Consider the following 19,443-nt stretch of genomic DNA (forward strand, 5'->3'; position numbering starts at 1 on the left):
ATAGTGCTGCTATGAATAAAGGGGTGCCTGTATCTTTTTGAATTATAGTTTTGTCCGGGTATATGCCCAGGAGTGGGATTGCTGGATCATATGGCAACTATGTTTTCAGTTTTTTGAGGAACCTCCATACTGTTTTCCATAGTGGCTGCACTTGACTACTTTTTTAAAAGTGGGTATTTGGTATTGTAGTAAACTGAAGTTTAAATTAAATGAAAGAAGATACCCAAAATAAGGATTTAATGATAAGGGCAAGATGTTATGACCTAGGTTTCGAAGAAAAACAAAATTTATATTCTCGATAGAAGAAATAAACATAAAGTTGCAATAATATGAAACATACCACATGTTATGTTCGTTGGTGGAGTGTAAGGTGTAATAATGAAAGTCTTTTTATGTCATAGAAGGTCTTTGTATGTCTCATATATGGCTCAAAAGTCATATGAGCTTTTCCCTATAATTTAGAAAAAATTCTCATAATCTGTGTACCAGATATTGTGCTAGGTTTAGAGGCACAGAGAAAAATAAAGGTGTCGTTCTCATCGTCAAGGAACAAACAGCACTGGTTAAGACAGATAAACCAGTCGTTTTCATACTGTATACTAAAGGCTATGGTGGAGATATGCACAGAGTGCTAAGGGAGCACAGAAGTGGATGCAGGATACAGATTTCGCAGTGATTTCTGGAAGATACAGGAGCTGTCGTTAAAGATGAGGACTAGGAGAGTGGAGGTGGGTGGTCTAGAAGAGTGAGTAGTGTGAAGAAAGCCGGCACAGTGGCAATGAACAGATTGGTTCATTTATAGAACTAAAAGTAATGTGATGTTTCTGAAATTAGTAACTCTTGCCTTCAGAGTTGTGCATTTCAATATGAATAGTTTTTTAAATGATAGGGCTAAAATATATAAATTGGACAGAGTTTTATCTTGCTCAGCAAATGAAAAAGCTAAATATTAGATAGTGTTCACACTTTTTTTTTTACATATCTCATTTATTTAAGTTAGGATGGATTAATATTTACTAGTGTTATCTGTTTTAAGATTACATTCAATATGTTCTAACACCAGGTAGCTGGTAGTTATTAGGGTCCAGATGATCACTCCAGCCTTGATATTAACTTTATCACATCTCAGTCTTGTGAACAGAAGCAGTGGTTGTGGGTAAACTTGCTATGTTTACCCTTCTGGTTACCTGATATAGCGAATTTCATATCTAAAGTTGTTACTCTTTGGTACCCTGTGGATAATATGTGGAATAATTGTGTCTTTCAGGATGAATGCTATCAAGTAAGACAAGTGTTTGCTCAGAAACTCCACAAAGGTCTTTCCCGATTACGGCTTCCACTTGAGTATATGGCAATTTGTGCACTTTGTGCAAAAGATCCTGTAAAAGAAAGAAGAGCTCATGCCAGGCAGTGTCTGGTAAAAAATATCAACGTGAGACGCGAGTATCTGAAACAGCATGCAGCTGTTAGTGGTAAGCGTATATGAAAATGAAAAGTGTACTTTCCCATCCTGCCAGTTTTCAGTTTTATAGAACACAAAATGATGTTACTGTTATTTATTTATTACATTCTAATTTGCCCTCATTAAATAAGAAGTTGTTACTGTTCTTCAATAGCAGCTTTTCCTTTTAATAGGTCATTTTAAAATATAAATGCATGGGTATTTAAATATCAACCCATAGCTCTTTATGCAACTGACTAAAAGGCCAAGGGAAAAAAATCAGTGACTTTGGAGGTAAATAAAACAGTAAGCGATACATTTATGAAGATTGTCTAAGTACTATCTTTTAGTTTAAAAAAGTACAGGTCTTTGATCTTTATTGGTTGTCCTCACCTGTAGCTGACATTAATAGCAGGTTCCTGTGTGCCGTTTTAAAATCTGCTCACTTTACCCCATCCACACTATTAGTTTTTGTGCCCCTCTGACTTCTGTGACTTGATCAACAGCATTAAAATCCATTCAGTTATGCAAGTCAGAAATCAGAGGCATTCTTCACGCCTTCTTTTTTCCTCTCATTGGTCACTAAATCCTCTTAATTCTTCTTCTGGATATCTTGAATATTTCTCCTCAACTCTCCTACACTGCTATATTTCACTTGGATTATTTTATATACTCCTAACAAACTCCCTGTTGTAAATGTTCCCCTGCCTCTGACCCACCTCCAGCTGTGTCACACCACTGTCAAAATTATCTTTCTAAAACAGATCAGATCACATCACTTCCTTGCTTGAAACCTTTGTCGATTCCTTATTGCTCATAGGATCAAGTTGAAGCTCATTAGCACGGCCTTTTATAGTTTACTCTCAGCCTGAGTTTTAAGCTTTCTCTCTAGCTACTCCTGACTATAAATTCTGTGCTCATTGTACTCTGGATTATTTGAAATTTGTATAGCCATCTTTTTTCTCTGTTGTCAACTCTGTCTGGAAATTGCGTTCCCCTTCTGTCCAAACAAACTAACAAAACCAAGGAGAGTGGTTTGCCCCTTTTGAACCCTTTAAAATACAGTTTTGGTGTTACCTCATCACTAGGACCCTCTTTCTTTCTGTTCCTAACTCACCTTAGAAAAAATGAGGGCTCTGGAGTCAAATCCCACCGCTGCCATTTACTGGTTGTGTTTGGGCAGGTTACTTGCGCAATCTGAGCTTTAGTTTCCTTTCTGTAAGACTGGTATAGTTTTACTCATAGCTTATGGTGGTTATGATTATGATTAAAAAATTATGTGTATAAAGCACCTGGCATAATGCATGGTCCAAAGAAGTACTCAGTAGTTGTTAGCTATTCTTATTTTAGGGCACTGTCCACATTGAAGTATAGCTTCTGTCCTGTCCATGCTTTAGTGTGAGGTCTTTATCTAGTCTTATGCATCTTTATATTTAAAATAGTAAGCCCCAATAAAAATAGAAGGCCTGGAAAAGAGTAAGCACTCAATAAATGTTTGACAGACTTTTTCACTGACTTTTGAACCTTGCTACTTTTTTCTTCTATACCTACCTTGAAATGAATGATATTACACACAAACTTATTCTCTTTGAGTTCAGCAATAGAAATAAAGAAAACTTGGTGCCTTATTGACACATACATTATTATACTCTAGATTGAACATCTGATTTAAAATTTTGAGAGTAGGAAATATAAAAAAAATTATTCAGAATATGAATCCTGGTCTTTTGAGTAACCTTTATTAAAACTAGTTAGGATTTCCATTCTACCTCTAATGGAATATGCTGATCTCAGTCAAAATATTAAAATACTTGAATTTAAACTAAAAAGATGTTTGTTATTTAAAATGCCCTAGAAACAAAATGTCTATTCCTTTATATCTGTTCTTATGTTACAAATAGTATCAAATAGTATCAACCGTTACTCCTCTTTTGGTGTCATACTAACTGAAAAATTTACTAGTTTTTTTCATTTTGCTCTGCAGCTTACAAGGGAGTGTTGAACATAGAGTTACTAATAATAAGAAAAATAGATCTTATGTTCCTTAGTCTTGAATATAGTTTGGGTCACTTTTTCCCATATCTATTGAAAATTGAAATATTTGTCTTTGTAGCCTCAGCACATGGTGCATTTAGTAGGCAAATCAATATTGGCCATGATGGATGAATGAATAAACTTTAATTTATGATGTACCTCAACACTGGACATTTCAATATATTTTCCTTCCAGTCATATTGTGGTAAACTATTGGGATGCAGGAAACATAGTATCAGAGAGAGAGAGAAAGAGAATGAGTAAGATTTGGTTTTCTAACCTGGCTGTTTTTGTTTTGTTTTGTTTTGTTTTTTTCTTTTTCTTTTTCTTTTTCAGAAAAATTATTGTCTCTTCTACCCGAGTATGTTGTTCCATATACAATTCACCTTTTGGCACATGACCCAGATTATGTCAAAGTACAGGATATTGAACAACTTAAAGATGTTAAAGAGTAAGACTTTTTCCATCCCATTTTCATATTTTCTGAAAGTTTTTTCCCTTTCCTGCTGATAATGGAATCTCAGTTATAATTAGTGTATTAAATTTATTTGATTTCTTAGGAGTTTAAGGTTCTTTACCTTATTTGTTCTCTTATTTTTCTTTTTTCATACCATCTCTTCATGTTTCATTTCTTATATAATTTCCCAAAACAACTTAGCATAATTACTGTATTACTGACCTATTTCTCTACCAGTCTGGCATTTCTTTTTTATTGAAGCAACCCATTAAGAGTTTCCATTCCAGTTCTTATCTTTTCCTACTTTCTTCTGAAACACTGTATAGATTTTCATGTGGGGAGAATTAATACTCTCTTTTATTCACATAGTAAGCACATTTTCTTTGCAGTTACTATCTTCCTCCATAAGGAATAGAGAATAGTCTAATTTAATAATGGGCCAAGTTGATAACCAGGCAACTGATTCCACTTACTACTTCATTGGTGATTCTCTAATTAAAGTTTATGACAATTACAGTTCTTTCAAAGATTCTTGTTGAGAGACCAGAAGACTCTATATGCCTGGGTGTGGGATAGGGGAATATAACGGTATTTAGAGAAGTCTTTGTAAGACTACCAGAGTTCTTTAAAATATGGATGAGACCCTGTTTCTGTTACAATAAAGAATGACCTTTGTGGTTTTGAATAAATTAATTTCTTATGCCTTTAGCTTCCATTAAAGGAAAATAACTCTTGGTTTCTTGATTCATAGAAATATTTTATAGTTAAATATTTGAGGTGCTTCAAGAGAATAAAATTAAATTATTGATAACTTTCTCATGACAAGAGAAAAAGCTTTTACCCTCTTTTTGCCACAGTTTCTATTTTTAAAAAATAAGCAGTTAGTTTTCCCAAAATGAATTCTGTGTTAGAGTGATTATATAACTAATGACAGCTTTTAGCCACTCCTCCTTATCGGAACACATTAGATTTTGAAATAGATAAAATATTCTTTGGAATTTACTAAACATTTTGTGCGGTATTTGTAAATTGCCCTAGTACAGCCATGAGTGATCTCCATTCCAGCAGAGAGCCACACCAGAACTTATCCTGTGCCTGAGGTCTCAAAGGTTACTTTTTTCCCTTCTAGAATGATACCTTGTTTCACATTTCTCTCTTCTCCCTTTTCTCCTCTGTGCTATCCCTCTGTCCCATTGTGTCTGCGTAACACAGAGACAAAGCACTTTCAGTATTTTCTTGAGTAGAATTTAATGTAATTAACTTTAAAACTGAGGTACTGAAACTTTCTTTCACTGTTTTCTTTCTTTAAGCAAAAGCACTGTGTAGAGTTGTCAGCCATGACCTTTTTCCTCAGATTTATTGATGAAGATTCTCACTGTTGAGTAAGGTGGTTAGATTTTCTTGAAGACTTCCAATCAGGACTACAGTCAGTCTTGAATATTTGAGGCTTCACTTTATCTATGGCCCAGTTATTCCTTTAAGCAGTCTTCCCTTCCTGTCATAGCCAGGGATTAAGATCACTTCATTCTTTCCACCATTTCTGTTTCTTTTTAACCTGCCTCCCTAGGAAAGTTAGTGAGACTTTGAAAAGGGGTATTACGAACTCCCACGTACATTGCCGATATGTTGTGATATGTGTGTGACATATTTTTTTTTCTCTATTGATTTACAGCTGTTTATTTTTAATTTTTCCTGCTCCTGGAGTTCATTATATTTATATTTAGAATTATTTCTGTATTTAACAGTGAATTTTTTTCTTGGTATTTTTTAGGTGTCTTTGGTTTGTTCTGGAAATATTAATGGCTAAAAATGAAAATAACAGTCATGCATTTATCAGAAAGATGGTAGAAAATATTAAACAAACAAAAGATGCTCAAGGACCAGATGATGCAAAAATGAATGAAGTATGTAATTCTTTGTAAAGTTATGATTTCATGTTGATTTCAAGCATTTGAGTATAGGGTATGAAACTTCTGTAGACAACGTCAGTCTTTTCTGTTAGTAGTATAATAAATAATAGTATTCATATTAGTAATAATTAGACTTACTAACATAGAATTAATATAGAATTAGTAGTAATGCTGTTACTAGTAAACTAATGAAAATAATAGAGTAAGTCTTTTAACTTACACTGTTGTTCTGAAAACTGCATACTAAATGCATGTTCTAGAATTACTCCTAATTCTCAGAGTCTAGGATACTGATTTAAGTACCTAATTTTCTTTTAATACCATTGCAGAAACTGTATACTGTGTGTGATGTTGCCATGAATATCATCATGTCAAAAAGCACCACATATAGTTTGGAATCTCCTAAAGACCCAGTACTACCAGCTCGTTTTTTCACCCAGCCTGACAAGGTAGTTATTTTAGGATTTGTTTGTATAAGTTGAAATAAAATGTATTCTCAACACTAGGTTGTGGGAAGATCACGAAGAATCAGTATCAAGAAGTGACCCACTACTAATGTCATGAAAAGATTGCCATGAGTCTTAACAATGTGGTTCAAGACCAGAATATGGGCCAAACTGGAGGACACAAATAGGTTCCGAGATGAGTTAGGATGATCTAGAGTTTGTATTCCAAGTTTTATGCTAGTCTAAGAGCACAGGCAAAAATGTGATCAAAGCTTGTAAATCTATGAGATAATGGCCATTGATCCAAAATGGGAAGGAAAATGCTGATAGAGATAGTCTGAAGTTATAAGCCCTTGAGATTTCTAACTGGTATGAGGAAACAAGCAGAGAACTGACACTAAACAGGCCCAAGACCCTGGGAACACTACAGGGATGTTCCCAAACCACTCTCAGAAAACTCAAGTATTGTATGATACTAAAAAAGGTGTTTTTTAGAATCTCTCTTGGAGTTTTATAGTGCATCTAAGCCTGTTAAAGTAACTGAGAGGAAACAGCCACTACCTTTTTCTTTTTTTTAAAGCAAAATACCAGTTAACGTCTTACCCAGTGTACAGTGTTTGCTGATGAGCTCTTAGAGCTCTAGCATGTTAGAGCTCAAATATGTTGTGTTAGTACTAGAATTAGTAAGAGGTTAGTTTAAGCTTATTACAGCATTTAAAATCAGTGACTAAAATTTTGTGTTTCAACTGACTATTTAGTTTAAACAAATATGTATTTTATAATGTACTTTAAAACAAAAGCTGCTCTATGCTTTGTTGGCTTTTGAATCACCTTGTAGATACAGTGCTTCAGTAGTCATTGACTATGATTTTTTTCTCTTGCTTGTAGAACTTCAGTAACACCAAAAATTATCTGCCTCCAGAAATGAAATCGTTTTTCACTCCTGGAAAAGTATGTTTTGAAAATTGTTTTAATTTTTATGTGTTAGTTTATTTTAGTGTGACTGTTGGCATAATTATGTTATTTAGTATTTCTTTAAAAATTGATGCATCAAAGGTATTAGATATCTTCCATTTACTAGTAAGAAATAGTTATATTTACTATATAGATGCAAGCTGAGATATAGAACTTGTTTTTTAGCTTATGGTAAAACCCTGGAGACCTTCTTTCAAATATTTTATCCTGTAATATTAAGATAAAAATATTAAAGTAAAAAGACATCTTCTTATGTCCTTCCCTAGCAAGAGTCTAATTATCAATTGTCATTGTTGACTATACATTTTATGTGCTCTCACTTCCTATGTAAGCCTTTTACTGCAGGTAACTAAGAAACAACTATTATTCTGTTTATATAGTTTTATATTTGTTCAGTGATATTCAATTTATAATTCTTATTCTTATTTTGCTGAAGGATAGGCAAGTTTTTCATGATTTGTATATGTAAATACTTTGACAGGTGTTATTTATGATTCTTTACATCTAAACTTCTTTTGGTTTTAATCAAATAGAAAGATATGCATTTTCCATTTCAGCCTAAAACAACCAATGTTCTAGGAGCTGTTAATAAGCCGCTTTCATCAGCAGGCAAACAATCTCAGACAAAATCATCACGAATGGAAACTGTAAGCAATGCAAGCAGCAGCTCAAATCCAAGCTCTCCTGGAAGAATAAAAGGAAGGTAAGTACATAAGAAATACCATACTTAACATTTAAGGACTCCATCAAGGCTATGAGATCTAAAATAACATCATTTACATTTAATGTCAGTGAATGAAAATCAGTGCATATCTGAACATTCCTATTTTAACACTGGTAGCCATTTACAAGTTAAATGTATTTGCTTGTTCACTTAGGTAGGTACTCCATCTTAGCCTTTCATATTTTAGCTTGTTGGGGCAATCATTGTTGGTAGACATAAGCTAGTTTCCAAACTAAATGTCTAGTTCATCCATACAATGGAATACATAGTCATTAAAAAATGATAAGGTATGAGCTCATATGAAGAGCTTCCACAATATATTATTGAGTGAAAAAGGCAAAGAATAGAACAGTGTAAAGTATTTTTGAGTTTTTAAGAAGGGTTTGTATTTTCATTTGCTTGTATATTCATAGAAAGTTTTGGGAAGAGTACACAATGTCTTAATAGTGTTTACAATAATCTAGTGTAGGAGGGAGATGATTTTATATTCTGATACGGTTTGAATTTCTTTTACCATGTACGTATATAAACTTTTTTGTTAAAAAAAATAGTTTAAAAACGTACTTTTGAATTATGCTTTGCAGGAGATTTTTTTTTTCTTCTTCTTCTTAAGAAAGAAAAAAGGAAAATAATTCACATTTTAACTGGTTTTAGCATGGGGCTTAGCATACCATTTGTCAGCAGCAGAGCCTTGTACAAGGCTAAACTGCCACCATTTATTCGTTTTGCTAAGTTATTATGAAAGATTATGTTGTCTTTTGCACTGTTCATAACCAATCAGTAAAGAAGGGAGGAGACATTCTAAAATGTCTTATCAATTTCCTTGTAATGAATAAATTATTAAGTGATATATAGTATAATCGAATTAAAACAAAAATTACATCTAAAGTTCTTGTTTTTTCTAGATTTCTGTTTTAATGCATATTAGTGGCTGATACCTAAGTGACCCTTCTTTACCTATGTCATTTAGACATTTTTCTACTGGATGGCCTCATATTTAACATGACCAAAAACATTTCCAGCAATTCATTTCCTAAATTACTGGCTTTTCTCCTTGAATTCCTGGTTATAATCAAAGATGATCTAATTCACCCATCTAGGCTAAGAGCCTCAAAATTGTCTTTGATTTTTCCCCTGTGCTAATAAGTTTTGCCAGTTATTTTTCTCTACAGTGTTTATTTAATACTTCTCTTTTCTGCTATCATCATATCATTCATTCCCTTTCTTTAATTACTGTAGTATTTGGCTATTTCCCTTTCTTATTCCTCTGGCTATGTATTGTATATCATATCACTGCTAGATAATCTATTTATTTATTTATTTATTATTATTTTTTAGTCAGTCATCAATTTTATACACATCAGTGTATACATGTCAATCCCAGTCGCCCAATTCAGCACACCACCATCCCCACCCCACCACGGTTTTCCCCGCTTGGTGTCCATACGTTTGTTCTCTACATCTTTGTCTCAACTTCTGCCCTGCAAACCGGTTTATCTGTACCATTTTTCTAGGTTCCACATACATGCATTAATATATGATATTTGTTTTTCTCTTTCTGACTTACTTCACTCTGTATGACAGTCTCTAGATCCATCCACATCTCAACAAATGACTCAATTTCATTTCTTTTTATGGCTGAGTAATATTCCATTGTATATATGTACCACAACTTCTTTATCCATTCGTCTGTCGATGGGCATTTAAAGGGTTGCTTCCATGACCTGGCTATTGTAAATAGTGCTGCAGTGAACATTGGGGTGCATGTGTCTTCTTGAATTACGGTTTTCTCTGGGTATATGCCCAGTAGTGGGATTGCTGGATCATATGGTAATTCTATTTTTAGTTTTTTAAGGAATCTCCATATTGTTCTCCATAGTGGCTGTATCAATTTACATTCCCACCAACAGTGCAAGAGGGTTCCCTTTTCTCCACACCCTCTCCAGCATTTGTTGTTTGTAGATTTTCTGATGATGCCCATTCTAACTGGTGTGAGGTGATACCTCATTGTAGTTTTGATTTGCATTTCTCTAATAATTAGTGATGTTGAGCATCTTTTCATGTGCTTCTTGGCCATCTGTATGTCTTCTTTGGAGAAATGTCTATTTAGGTCTTCTGCCCATTTTTGGATTGGGTTGTTTGTTTGTTTAATATTGAGCTGCATGAGCTGTTTATATATTTTGGAGATTAATCTTTTGTCTGTTGATTCATTTGCAAATATTTTCTCCCATTCTGAGGGTTGTCTTTTCGTCTTGATTATGGTTTCCTTTGCTGTGCAAAAGCTTTGTATTGTATATCATATCACTGCTAGATAATCTTTTTTAAATGCTACGTTTTCAGGTTATTCCATTGCTTGGAAATCTTAACTGGCTTCCCTTGTTTGTTTTCAAGACCATTATATAGTTTTACCCAGTCCTCATCTCCCATTGTTATTCACAACAAATGACTCGTAGTTTCCCTACTTTACTTTTGGTTAAACTTTCTTTCAGCCTTTGTTGCTTTTTTCTCCAAATCCCATGGGTTCACTAAGATTCTTTCTAAGGGAATGAGCTAGGTGTGTTTGAGAGATCAATTTGGCTGGAGAGTAGGAATGAGAGAATAATGGTCAGGGATGAAGGTGTGAGGTACCCAGATTATGTTTGGACTTTGTGGGTAATGTAAGGAATTTGGGTTTGATTTTAAGTAAAACTGGAAGATGTTCTAGAGTCTAGTGGTCTAATTTGTGCTTTTAAAAGATTGCCCAGATTATTGGTGGAGAATAGAGGCGCTAGAATTGAGGTAGGAAATGCCACTTTGGAGTCAGCTAATAGTAATCTAGGGAAGGGATGAAAAGGGAAGATGATGGAAAATAGCCAAATGGTGTTAAATATGATACTAAAATGGATACTTTTTGAAAAGAATGAAACTTTTCCTCATAAAGTTATAAAGCTACACTAGGGAACAGGAAAAACTTTTAAGGTTATTTGATTGTAATAACAATTACAAATGTCTGTATTAAAAGGCTTGATAGTTCTGAAATGGATCACAGTGAAAATGAAGATTACACAATGTCTTCACCTTTGCCGGGGAAAAAAAGTGACAAGAGAGACGACTCTGATCTTGTAAGGGTGAGATATTTGGTTTGATTTTATAATAAGTACAATAATAATAATTTTTACTATGTAAATAATCATTTTTACACTGAAACCAGTTAATTTTGCTCTCCAAGTTTGACATCTGATTTTACTCACAAATTTGAGTTTATAATTATCCTCTACCATGTAATTTAAGTATATTGAACCTCTTGTGTTTCTTGTCACTCTAGTAAGCAGTCTTTATTCTTTAGAGCTTTGGAATCAAACATGCCAGTTCCATACTCAGAACTGCTTGGCTTTTGTGTTTTTTTTAAACACAGTAAATTTAGGCTTAGCCTTAGAGAGGAGGCTAGAATTAGGGTCCTTAAAGTTTCCTTCATTTCAGTTGATTTCTTGAGCCTTTAATTACTAAATAAGTTTCTAGTAAATGTAGGAAATGCTACTGTTTTCATAAAGTCCTTGTTTAGTTTTAAAATCTTAATAGCAGTGATATTGATGTGTGTGTGATAGGCATAATTTATAAATGTCATTTGAAGACAAATTTGGTACTTTCAGTACAGATACAGAATACAGTTATGTATTGCAACACAACCTGATGGCATTAATAATTGAGCACATTTTGACTTTCGAGGTTAGCTCTAAACATTTCTTGAATAACCCATTAGGTTCCCTGAATGAGTTCCTTTATCAGTGAAGTGTGGATACTTAGGTGGTAAGGTTTATCAGAATAAATGAATTAGCCCAAATGAATGGTTGTTGCTGCTGTTTTGTTATAAAGATTAATATTTTTGATTAATGATTATCATAATAATGAAAGTTAATGTGTTTTAATCTACTCGATTAATAGAGGCAAAAGGTTATTAATAAAAACATTTGCTTTCTCTGACATAGAACTTGCCCTCCTTTCTTCCACTGGCTCAAGCTTACATATCCCACGAAGTTTAAATTATTTTCACTTTTTTTCAGATTTCTCCAGTAATTTATTTTAGCAGATTGTTTCTCTTTCCACTTAAAAAAATTAAAATTCTAAAATTCTTACTAAATCCTAACTATACTATAAATTTGGATTTTTATTGGCTGTTTAAAATTTTCACCCAAACAGAATTAAAAATTAATTGCTTAGCCAGAAAGGAATCCTGTTATCTTGATTTATGGAAGAATCCATGAGTTGGAAAAGGTATTTATGTCTTCTAGTCCTGCTTCTCACTTAGTGCAGAAATTCCTTCATTATCATTTATGAGAGTTGGTGCTTGAAAATGCCTTAAGTGGAGAGCTTATAATTTCTCTCATTTGTTGGAAACCTCAACTAGGCGACCCATACCCACATATACTGCCTCCTTTCCCTCCCCACTACCCCCTTAATTAGGAAGCATGGTTAATATTTTGCTAGCCTATAAATTCCATATCTAGTTCTGCCTTTTGGAGCAATGCAGAACGAAGTCTGTTTTTTATAGAACAGTTTTGAATTTCTGAGCTTTTGAGATTTATTTATATAATTAATGAAGGCCTTTGGCTGTCTTTTGTGTAACACTGCATCCATTTCCAGAAGAACCTTATTAATAAGCTCGTTTCAACTGAAATATTCTCAAAGAGGTGAGCATTATGAGACAGAAGTTCAATTTAAAGACCAATAAATTATGGTGAAAGAGTATTGTCTTTTTTTTTTAACAATTTTATTTATTGATTTATTGATTTATTGATTTATTGATTTATTGATTGCTGTGTTGGGTCTTCGTTTCTGTGCCAGGGCTTTCTCTAGTTGTGGCAAGTGGGGGCCACTCTTCATAGCGGTGCGCGGCCCTCTCACCACCGCGGCCTCTCTTGTTGCGGAGCACAGGCTCCAGACGCGCAGGCTCAGCAATTGTGGCTCTCGGGCCTAGTCGCTCCGCGGCATGTGGGATCTTCCCAGACCAGGGCTCGAACCCGTGTCCCCTGCATTGGCAGGCAGATTCTCAACCACTGCACCACCAGGGAAGCCCTCGTCTTTTTTATATACTACGAGCTTCACATAGAAATTTCACTGCAAAGGGATTATTCTTCATATACATTTGTATTGTAATATTTAGTTTTACAAATAACATATTTTCCGCATTTCCTGCTTCTAACCTCAATTTTATACCCCCTCTGTTCTGAAAACAATACGGTACAAAATGAAAAATTAGAGAATGTAGTGCTTTAGGAAGCTTAGATTATTTTATGATATTCTCAAGAAAACAGACATTGAATTTCGGGTTTGCCAACAACCTTTTCCAGAGCATAAATGAATTCAGCCACTTTTTCAGATCTTTGGATGTCAGAATGAATTGTAGCATTTAAAATTGGAGGGTTTAGTTTTAATTTCATATTTCTCTTCCCATCTCTAAGTAATGACAGTTAATTTTTAATTTATGTACAAAACTCTAGATAAATACTAACAAATTAAAGCCAATTATTTATAGGTATTTATTTTCCCCTAGATTTCAAGGATAATTTAAACGCTAAAAAGAATAAAAAGCAAATCAACATCCCAAATAAAAATACTAACAAGATAATCTCAGATCATGCCAAGCCGACATAAATAAAACTTAGAATTCATTCTTGACAAATATGAACTCTTTGTAAATTAATACTAGAAAGATACTTCATTAACATGCTAAAAGTTTTATCTGTTTAAATCAGTAGTCAGTGATTTAGTCAAAATTATTATTCTTTTTTTTTTTTTTCAAAATTATTATTCTTAAAGGCAAAATACTTGAAACATTCTTATTAAAAATCAGGAACAAAACAACCTGTTGTTTAAAATTGTTCTAGAATATTTGACCAGTTCTGAAAGACATTAAATAGGAGCCAGAAGTATGGCAATGAAAAAGAAGAGACAAATTTATTTTTATTTTTGTACTCTTAAAAAAAAATAAGGGAAGCAGTTGAAAAACTAAGAGTGTAGGCGTATGTATATATGTATATATGTAACTATAATTTTACTCTGGTAATTTTACTTTATATCAGATGTACACTTGGGGGAAAGGGGATTTGCTTTACAACACTAACTATTACAACAATGAAATTAGATAGATGGATCTAAACATAACCTTAAAAAGAGGTAGGGGGAACCTATGTGGAGAAAATACCAAAAATGAGAAACAGAAGAGAGAGAAGACATGCCATATTCCTTCATGGAAAAAAATGACTTAAAAAGTGACAGTTCTTTCTAAATGAAGATATCATTGTAAAATTCCAGTGTGATTTTAAGTCCATGTGGAAGAATAAAATGGATGCAAAAAAGAGGAGTAATAAGATCAGCCCAACCAAACACAAACATACTTAGTTATAATTAGTAAACTATTGTGCTGTTGTTACATTAGCCCAGAAACATTATTATTTTTTGAAAAATAATGCAAAATAAAGGAAGCATTACAAATCAGTGATTTTGAAATTGATTAGATGTCTGTTTGGCAGTGGAAGTAGGAAAAACAGTTTAGAACCTCAACTCAGCATCCTATTCTAAAACAAGATACAATAATGTCTTAGTCTGCTCAGTCTGCCATAACAAAATATCATAGACTGGGAGGCTTAAACAACACAAATTAATTTTCTCACATTTCTGGAGGTTAGGAAGTCCAGGATCAAGTGTGGGCCAATCCAGTTCCTGGTGGGAGCTCTATTCCTGGTTTGCAGATGGCCACCTTCTTACCATGTTCTTAACATGGTGGAGAGAGAGACAGCAAGATCTCTCTGGTGTCTCTTTTCATAAGGACACTAATCCCATCATGAAGGCCCCACCCACGTGACCTTATCTCAACTGAATTACCTCCCAAAGGCCACATCTCCAAGTAGTATTGTATCATAACACTTCAGCATATGAATTTTGTGGGGACACAATTCAGTTCATAACAAATAGGAAATAAAATTTAAATATACAGAAAAGTGTAGAATATTTAGATTAAAACTCAGACTTTAATAAACAAATGGACAAAGGGCATAATACCAAGGATATAAATAGGCAGTTCACAGGCAGGAAACACAAATGACTAATTAAACATATTAAAAAATTATAAGTAATTAGATAATTTTTCTTTTCACTGATCTTTTAAGAATGTAAATTGGAACAAACCTTTTGGAAATTAACTTAGTACTATAAATATTATGTGTTTTATGCATGTGTATACCTGTGGAGAGCATTATAAATTCATATGCACTATTCTTGGTTTCTTTGAAGAATTTCCTCAGTCTCCATCTGCTGGTCAGTGCTTAAATTCTGTGAAAGTAGACTGGTATTTCATTTTAAATTTGAAAGTCACTGATTTTTAAATTATTTTTTTTGTTAGTTGTATCTGGGAAGAAGTGGTATCTTTGATTCAGAAGTGTTTTCAGAATTTTTAATAAATGATGAATATGTTTAAACTTTTGTATCTTGCAACCTCCATTTATAAAATAAAAATAGTTCTTTTATGATGTGTATGCATGATATATATATAACATAGTTGATATTTTATGTCTTATTATACATTGTGTGGTAAAATTAGGATTACTTAAATTGACTATCAAAACAGATCCATTATACTTTAGTATAGTTGTCCATTATTTAAGCATTGAATTTAGAATGTTCTTTTTTATGAAATAGCTCTTCACCAAAAATTTATAATCTAATCAAATACTGATCTTGAGAGGTTTCATTTGAGGCTCTCTAGCTTGAGTAAGAATAAAAACTTACCCTCTTACCCCCAGATAGTGTTTTAAATTAGAAAATTATTAATAAAAGCAAGTAAGTAGTTATGGTTCTGATGTACTTCAGAACTCTATACCTTATTTAGGTACATTTTTATGACTGAAGTGGATAACAGATTTTTTTTTTGATTCTTAAAAATACATATACTAACACTGCATACTAAGTTTTATATTTGAAATTGTGGCTTTTATTCCTAGTCTGAATTGGACAAACCTAGAAGCCGGAAAAAAACACCTGTAACAGATTCAGAGGAGAAATTAGGGATGGATGACCTGACTAAGTTGGTACAGGAACAGAAACCTAAAGGCAGTCAGCGTGGACGGAAGAGAGGCCATACGGCTTCAGAATCAGACGAACAGCAGTGGCCTGAGGAAAAGAGGCTCAAAGAAGATATATTAGAAAATGAGGATGAACAGAATAGTCCACCAAAAAAAGGTAAAAGAGGCCGACCACCAAAACCTCTTGGTGGAGGTACACCCAAAGAAGAGCCAACAATGAAAACTTCTAAAAAAGGAAGCAAAAAAAAACCTGGACCTTCAACAGCAGAAGAAGAGGAAGAAGAAGAAAGACAAAGTGGAAACACAGAACAGAAGTCAAAAAGTAAACAGCACCGAACTTCAAGGAGAGCACAACTAAGGTAAGTATGTGTAACTCTAAACTGCATACATTTAGTTACTATATTATAAATCATAATTTGATGCTATCCACATTTGGGTCTTCCCCAAAGCAGAGCAGAATCTCCTGAAACTAGTGCAGTTGAATCCACACAATCCACACCACAGAAAGGACGAGGAAGACCATCAAAAACGCCATCACCATCACAACCCCCCAAAAATGTGTAAGTTGTAAATAATATTAAATTTCAAACCAGTTTCAAATTATTTTGCAGGGGTTCATAAATTTCTAAATATACATAGGGCTGTATTTAAATCCCATATATTTAGCCCCATTACACTAGGTAAGATAACATTTTTGTAAACTTACCTAGGTGATTGATACCCAGTCAACCTTTGGTGACATTTGTACATTTTTACAGGTTTTAGACAAAACTTTATAAATGAATACCAAGTAGTTTATTATTTCCAATACATACTTTATGGTACCTGAAGAGATGATGAAGTATTTTTAAATGATTACAGTATAGACCACATTACCTTGTCATTCCATGCTACAATTTTTCTTCATGTCTTTTCCTCAACAGCTTTAAAAAATAGCTTTTACACTTTTGCTTTGATTCTTTGAACCATGTCGGAAAGTAACAGGCATCATTTTTCTTAAATTACATCTGTGGAAATTATCACATGGTGATCTCAAGTTTTTGATGTCTTGATTTTGTTTCTTTTCTAATCACATTAACACATATGTATCTATAGATAGTTTTGGATGTTCACACAAGTACATGTTTATAGGAGAGTTACAGTAGCAAATCTGTGTCCAAACTTATTAAAGTGACAGGTGCATCAGTGTTGTAATTTGTATATTGGCACTTTTTTCTCCTCAAAGTGGAAATAGAATAGCGTGTCTTCTACTAGAAATTTTGCAGTTTTTCTGAAGGTAATCCCATACTTCAGTAGCTTGACTTTTCAGAGTTGCCAACAGACCTTGGTTAAATACTCAGTTACCTTCAAAGTTTTTCCTGTTCCTGTGTATTCCATAGGAAGAGGAAAAGTTACCTGAGTGTCTAGCCAGTACTTCCTGCCTTTTTCCATATAATTTTTCCCTCAGGTAAAAAGTAAAGGTAAGTACATTTTTGTGGCAGCTTCATAAATGTGTTTGTATTCGACCATGGAAAATCATTGTTTTTTTTCGATAAAAAAATATTCTTAAGGCATCTTAAATTCCCATGGTTAATTTTATAACAAGAATGTAACGGGGTGAATAGCTTTCATGCTCGTAACTTTAATTTGTTTCTATTTGGGCCTCATAAAATTAAGGGCTTAGATGATTATCATGTTACCTCCTAAAATTACACAAGTTCCTCACATGAGTGTTATAAATCAAACAAGCATTTCTGTTAAAAAATCAATACAGAAAGAGATTCTGTATTCTGTCTTAACAGCCTAACTTCCTTTCACTGGGAAGCCCCTTTTTAGAGGTAATGTAATAACATATGTTATGATTTGTCTGTTTTCTTGTTCTGACCTCAGTGGAATTGAGAAAGATTGTATAATTTTCCTTGTATTTTCTTCTGTTAATTCTGAAAAACTGAATCAAGTAAGTTTGAGTAATTGGTTTGAGTATGGATTAAACAATATCTATTTTTGATTGCTTATAGAAGTGATAGGCTAAGTTCTTAATTAAAAAAACAAATATTTATCAAGAGAGATACATTTAATTAAATGGTGGCATCTATTACATATTTTTGAGTGTCTCCTGTTTCAGAGAGTACTAGGTGCTAGGGAATATAGTGGCACGAAATGGGCACGATTCTTATCCTTATAGGACTTACCATCTAAATGGGCATGTAGTCATTAAATAATCACACATAAATATGGAATAATAAATTGTGATATGTGCCCTGAAAGATAAAGTTAGGGTGCTGTAAGAGAATGTAATGACAGGGCTGGGGAATTGGGGAAGTTTTCTCTTTGGAAAGTGACCAGTTGATTCCTTGAGAATAGTAGGAGTTAGACTGATAGAGAGTAGGGAGAGGAACATTTCAGGTGGAGGGAACACTGTTTTGGAAGGTTCTGAAGTGGGAAAAATCTTGGCAAATTCAGAGAGCTGAAGGAAGGCAAGGATGTTGCTGTATTGTAGTTGTGGGGAACTGGGGAGTGGAAAGAGATGAGAATGGACAGGTAGGCAAGGCCTGTCTGCAGGGCTTTATATACTGTATTAAGGAGGTTTATGCAGTTGCTCTCAGTACATACGGGGTTCTCTAGGGGGCGTGGCATCAGCTGTTTTTACATTTTTGAAAGATTACTTGTAGAGAGAAGAGGCAAGAGATGAGAATCGTTTAGAAATATGTAGTAACAATGAAGTTGGAGAGAAGTGAATGGATTTGAGATTTCTTTATAAGTAGAATCTTAGGGCCAGATAAAGAGTTGTAGACTATGACGAAAGACTCTAAAATTTCTGCTTTGAGCAACTCAGCCTTTTACTGAGTTGGGAAAGATAAAAGGAAGAGTAGACTTTGGGTTATGTTTTAAAATCCTTTATGGTATTGGTCTCAGTCACACTGACTTGTTATTTGGTAGATCTTTTTATATGTAAGATTCTAGGATTAAGTGCTTGTTTAGGGTTCAGAATGTAAGAAAAATATTTTTTGGCTTACGAGGTAATTGAGAATAAAAATGATAATAAATGAAAGCCTGTGAAATATTTAAAGCATTTCCTGTTATGAAGTAACCTACCACTTAAGGATCAGAATGTTCATTTTATTTTACATGTGTTTTACTCTAGCCGTGTAGGACGCTCCAAACAAGCCGCTACTAAAGAAAATGATTCAAGTGAAGAAGTAGATGTGTTTCAGGGTAGCTCTCCTGTCGATGATAATCCACAGGAAGAAACAGAGGAAGAAGAAGTTTCTGCAGTAAATGTATGTGCTTATGAAAGTGCCATGTGTAATAGTATGGAATATAGAATTAGAGTTGGTAAATATTTGGTCAGATCCATTTAGCACTTGCTGTTACTTAATAATTCTAAATATTTATATATTTTTCTTCATTAGTTTATAG

General features: G+C 33.6%; 1 protein-coding gene across 9 annotated transcripts in view; it reads left to right on the top strand.

Moving 5' to 3' along the window:
- The window catches only part of PDS5B (PDS5 cohesin associated factor B), a 231,882-nt gene that overhangs the window by 208,109 nt on the left and 4,330 nt on the right, over positions 1 to 19,443 (top strand). For 4 of the 9 annotated variants that reach the window (XM_059902735.1, XM_059902736.1, XM_059902734.1 and 1 more), the window contains 10 exons: positions 1,268 to 1,472; positions 3,812 to 3,926; positions 5,704 to 5,836; positions 6,172 to 6,291; positions 7,177 to 7,239; positions 7,821 to 7,966; positions 10,989 to 11,094; positions 15,964 to 16,403; positions 16,494 to 16,604; positions 19,169 to 19,304. In XM_059902735.1, coding sequence (XP_059758718.1) covers positions 1,268 to 1,472; positions 3,812 to 3,926; positions 5,704 to 5,836; positions 6,172 to 6,291; positions 7,177 to 7,239; positions 7,821 to 7,966; positions 10,989 to 11,094; positions 15,964 to 16,403; positions 16,494 to 16,604; positions 19,169 to 19,304 — 1,575 coding nt within the window. Of the gene's footprint in view, positions 1 to 1,267; positions 1,473 to 3,811; positions 3,927 to 5,703; positions 5,837 to 6,171; positions 6,292 to 7,176; positions 7,240 to 7,820; positions 7,967 to 10,988; positions 11,095 to 15,963; positions 16,404 to 16,493; positions 16,605 to 19,168; positions 19,305 to 19,443 lie in introns of those variants that run through there. The other 5 variants (XM_059902738.1, XM_059902739.1, XM_059902740.1 and 2 more) reach the window with 5 other exon arrangements.

This window comes from Balaenoptera ricei, chromosome 18, assembly GCF_028023285.1.
Source record: "Balaenoptera ricei isolate mBalRic1 chromosome 18, mBalRic1.hap2, whole genome shotgun sequence".
Lineage (NCBI taxonomy): Eukaryota > Metazoa > Chordata > Mammalia > Artiodactyla > Balaenopteridae > Balaenoptera > Balaenoptera ricei.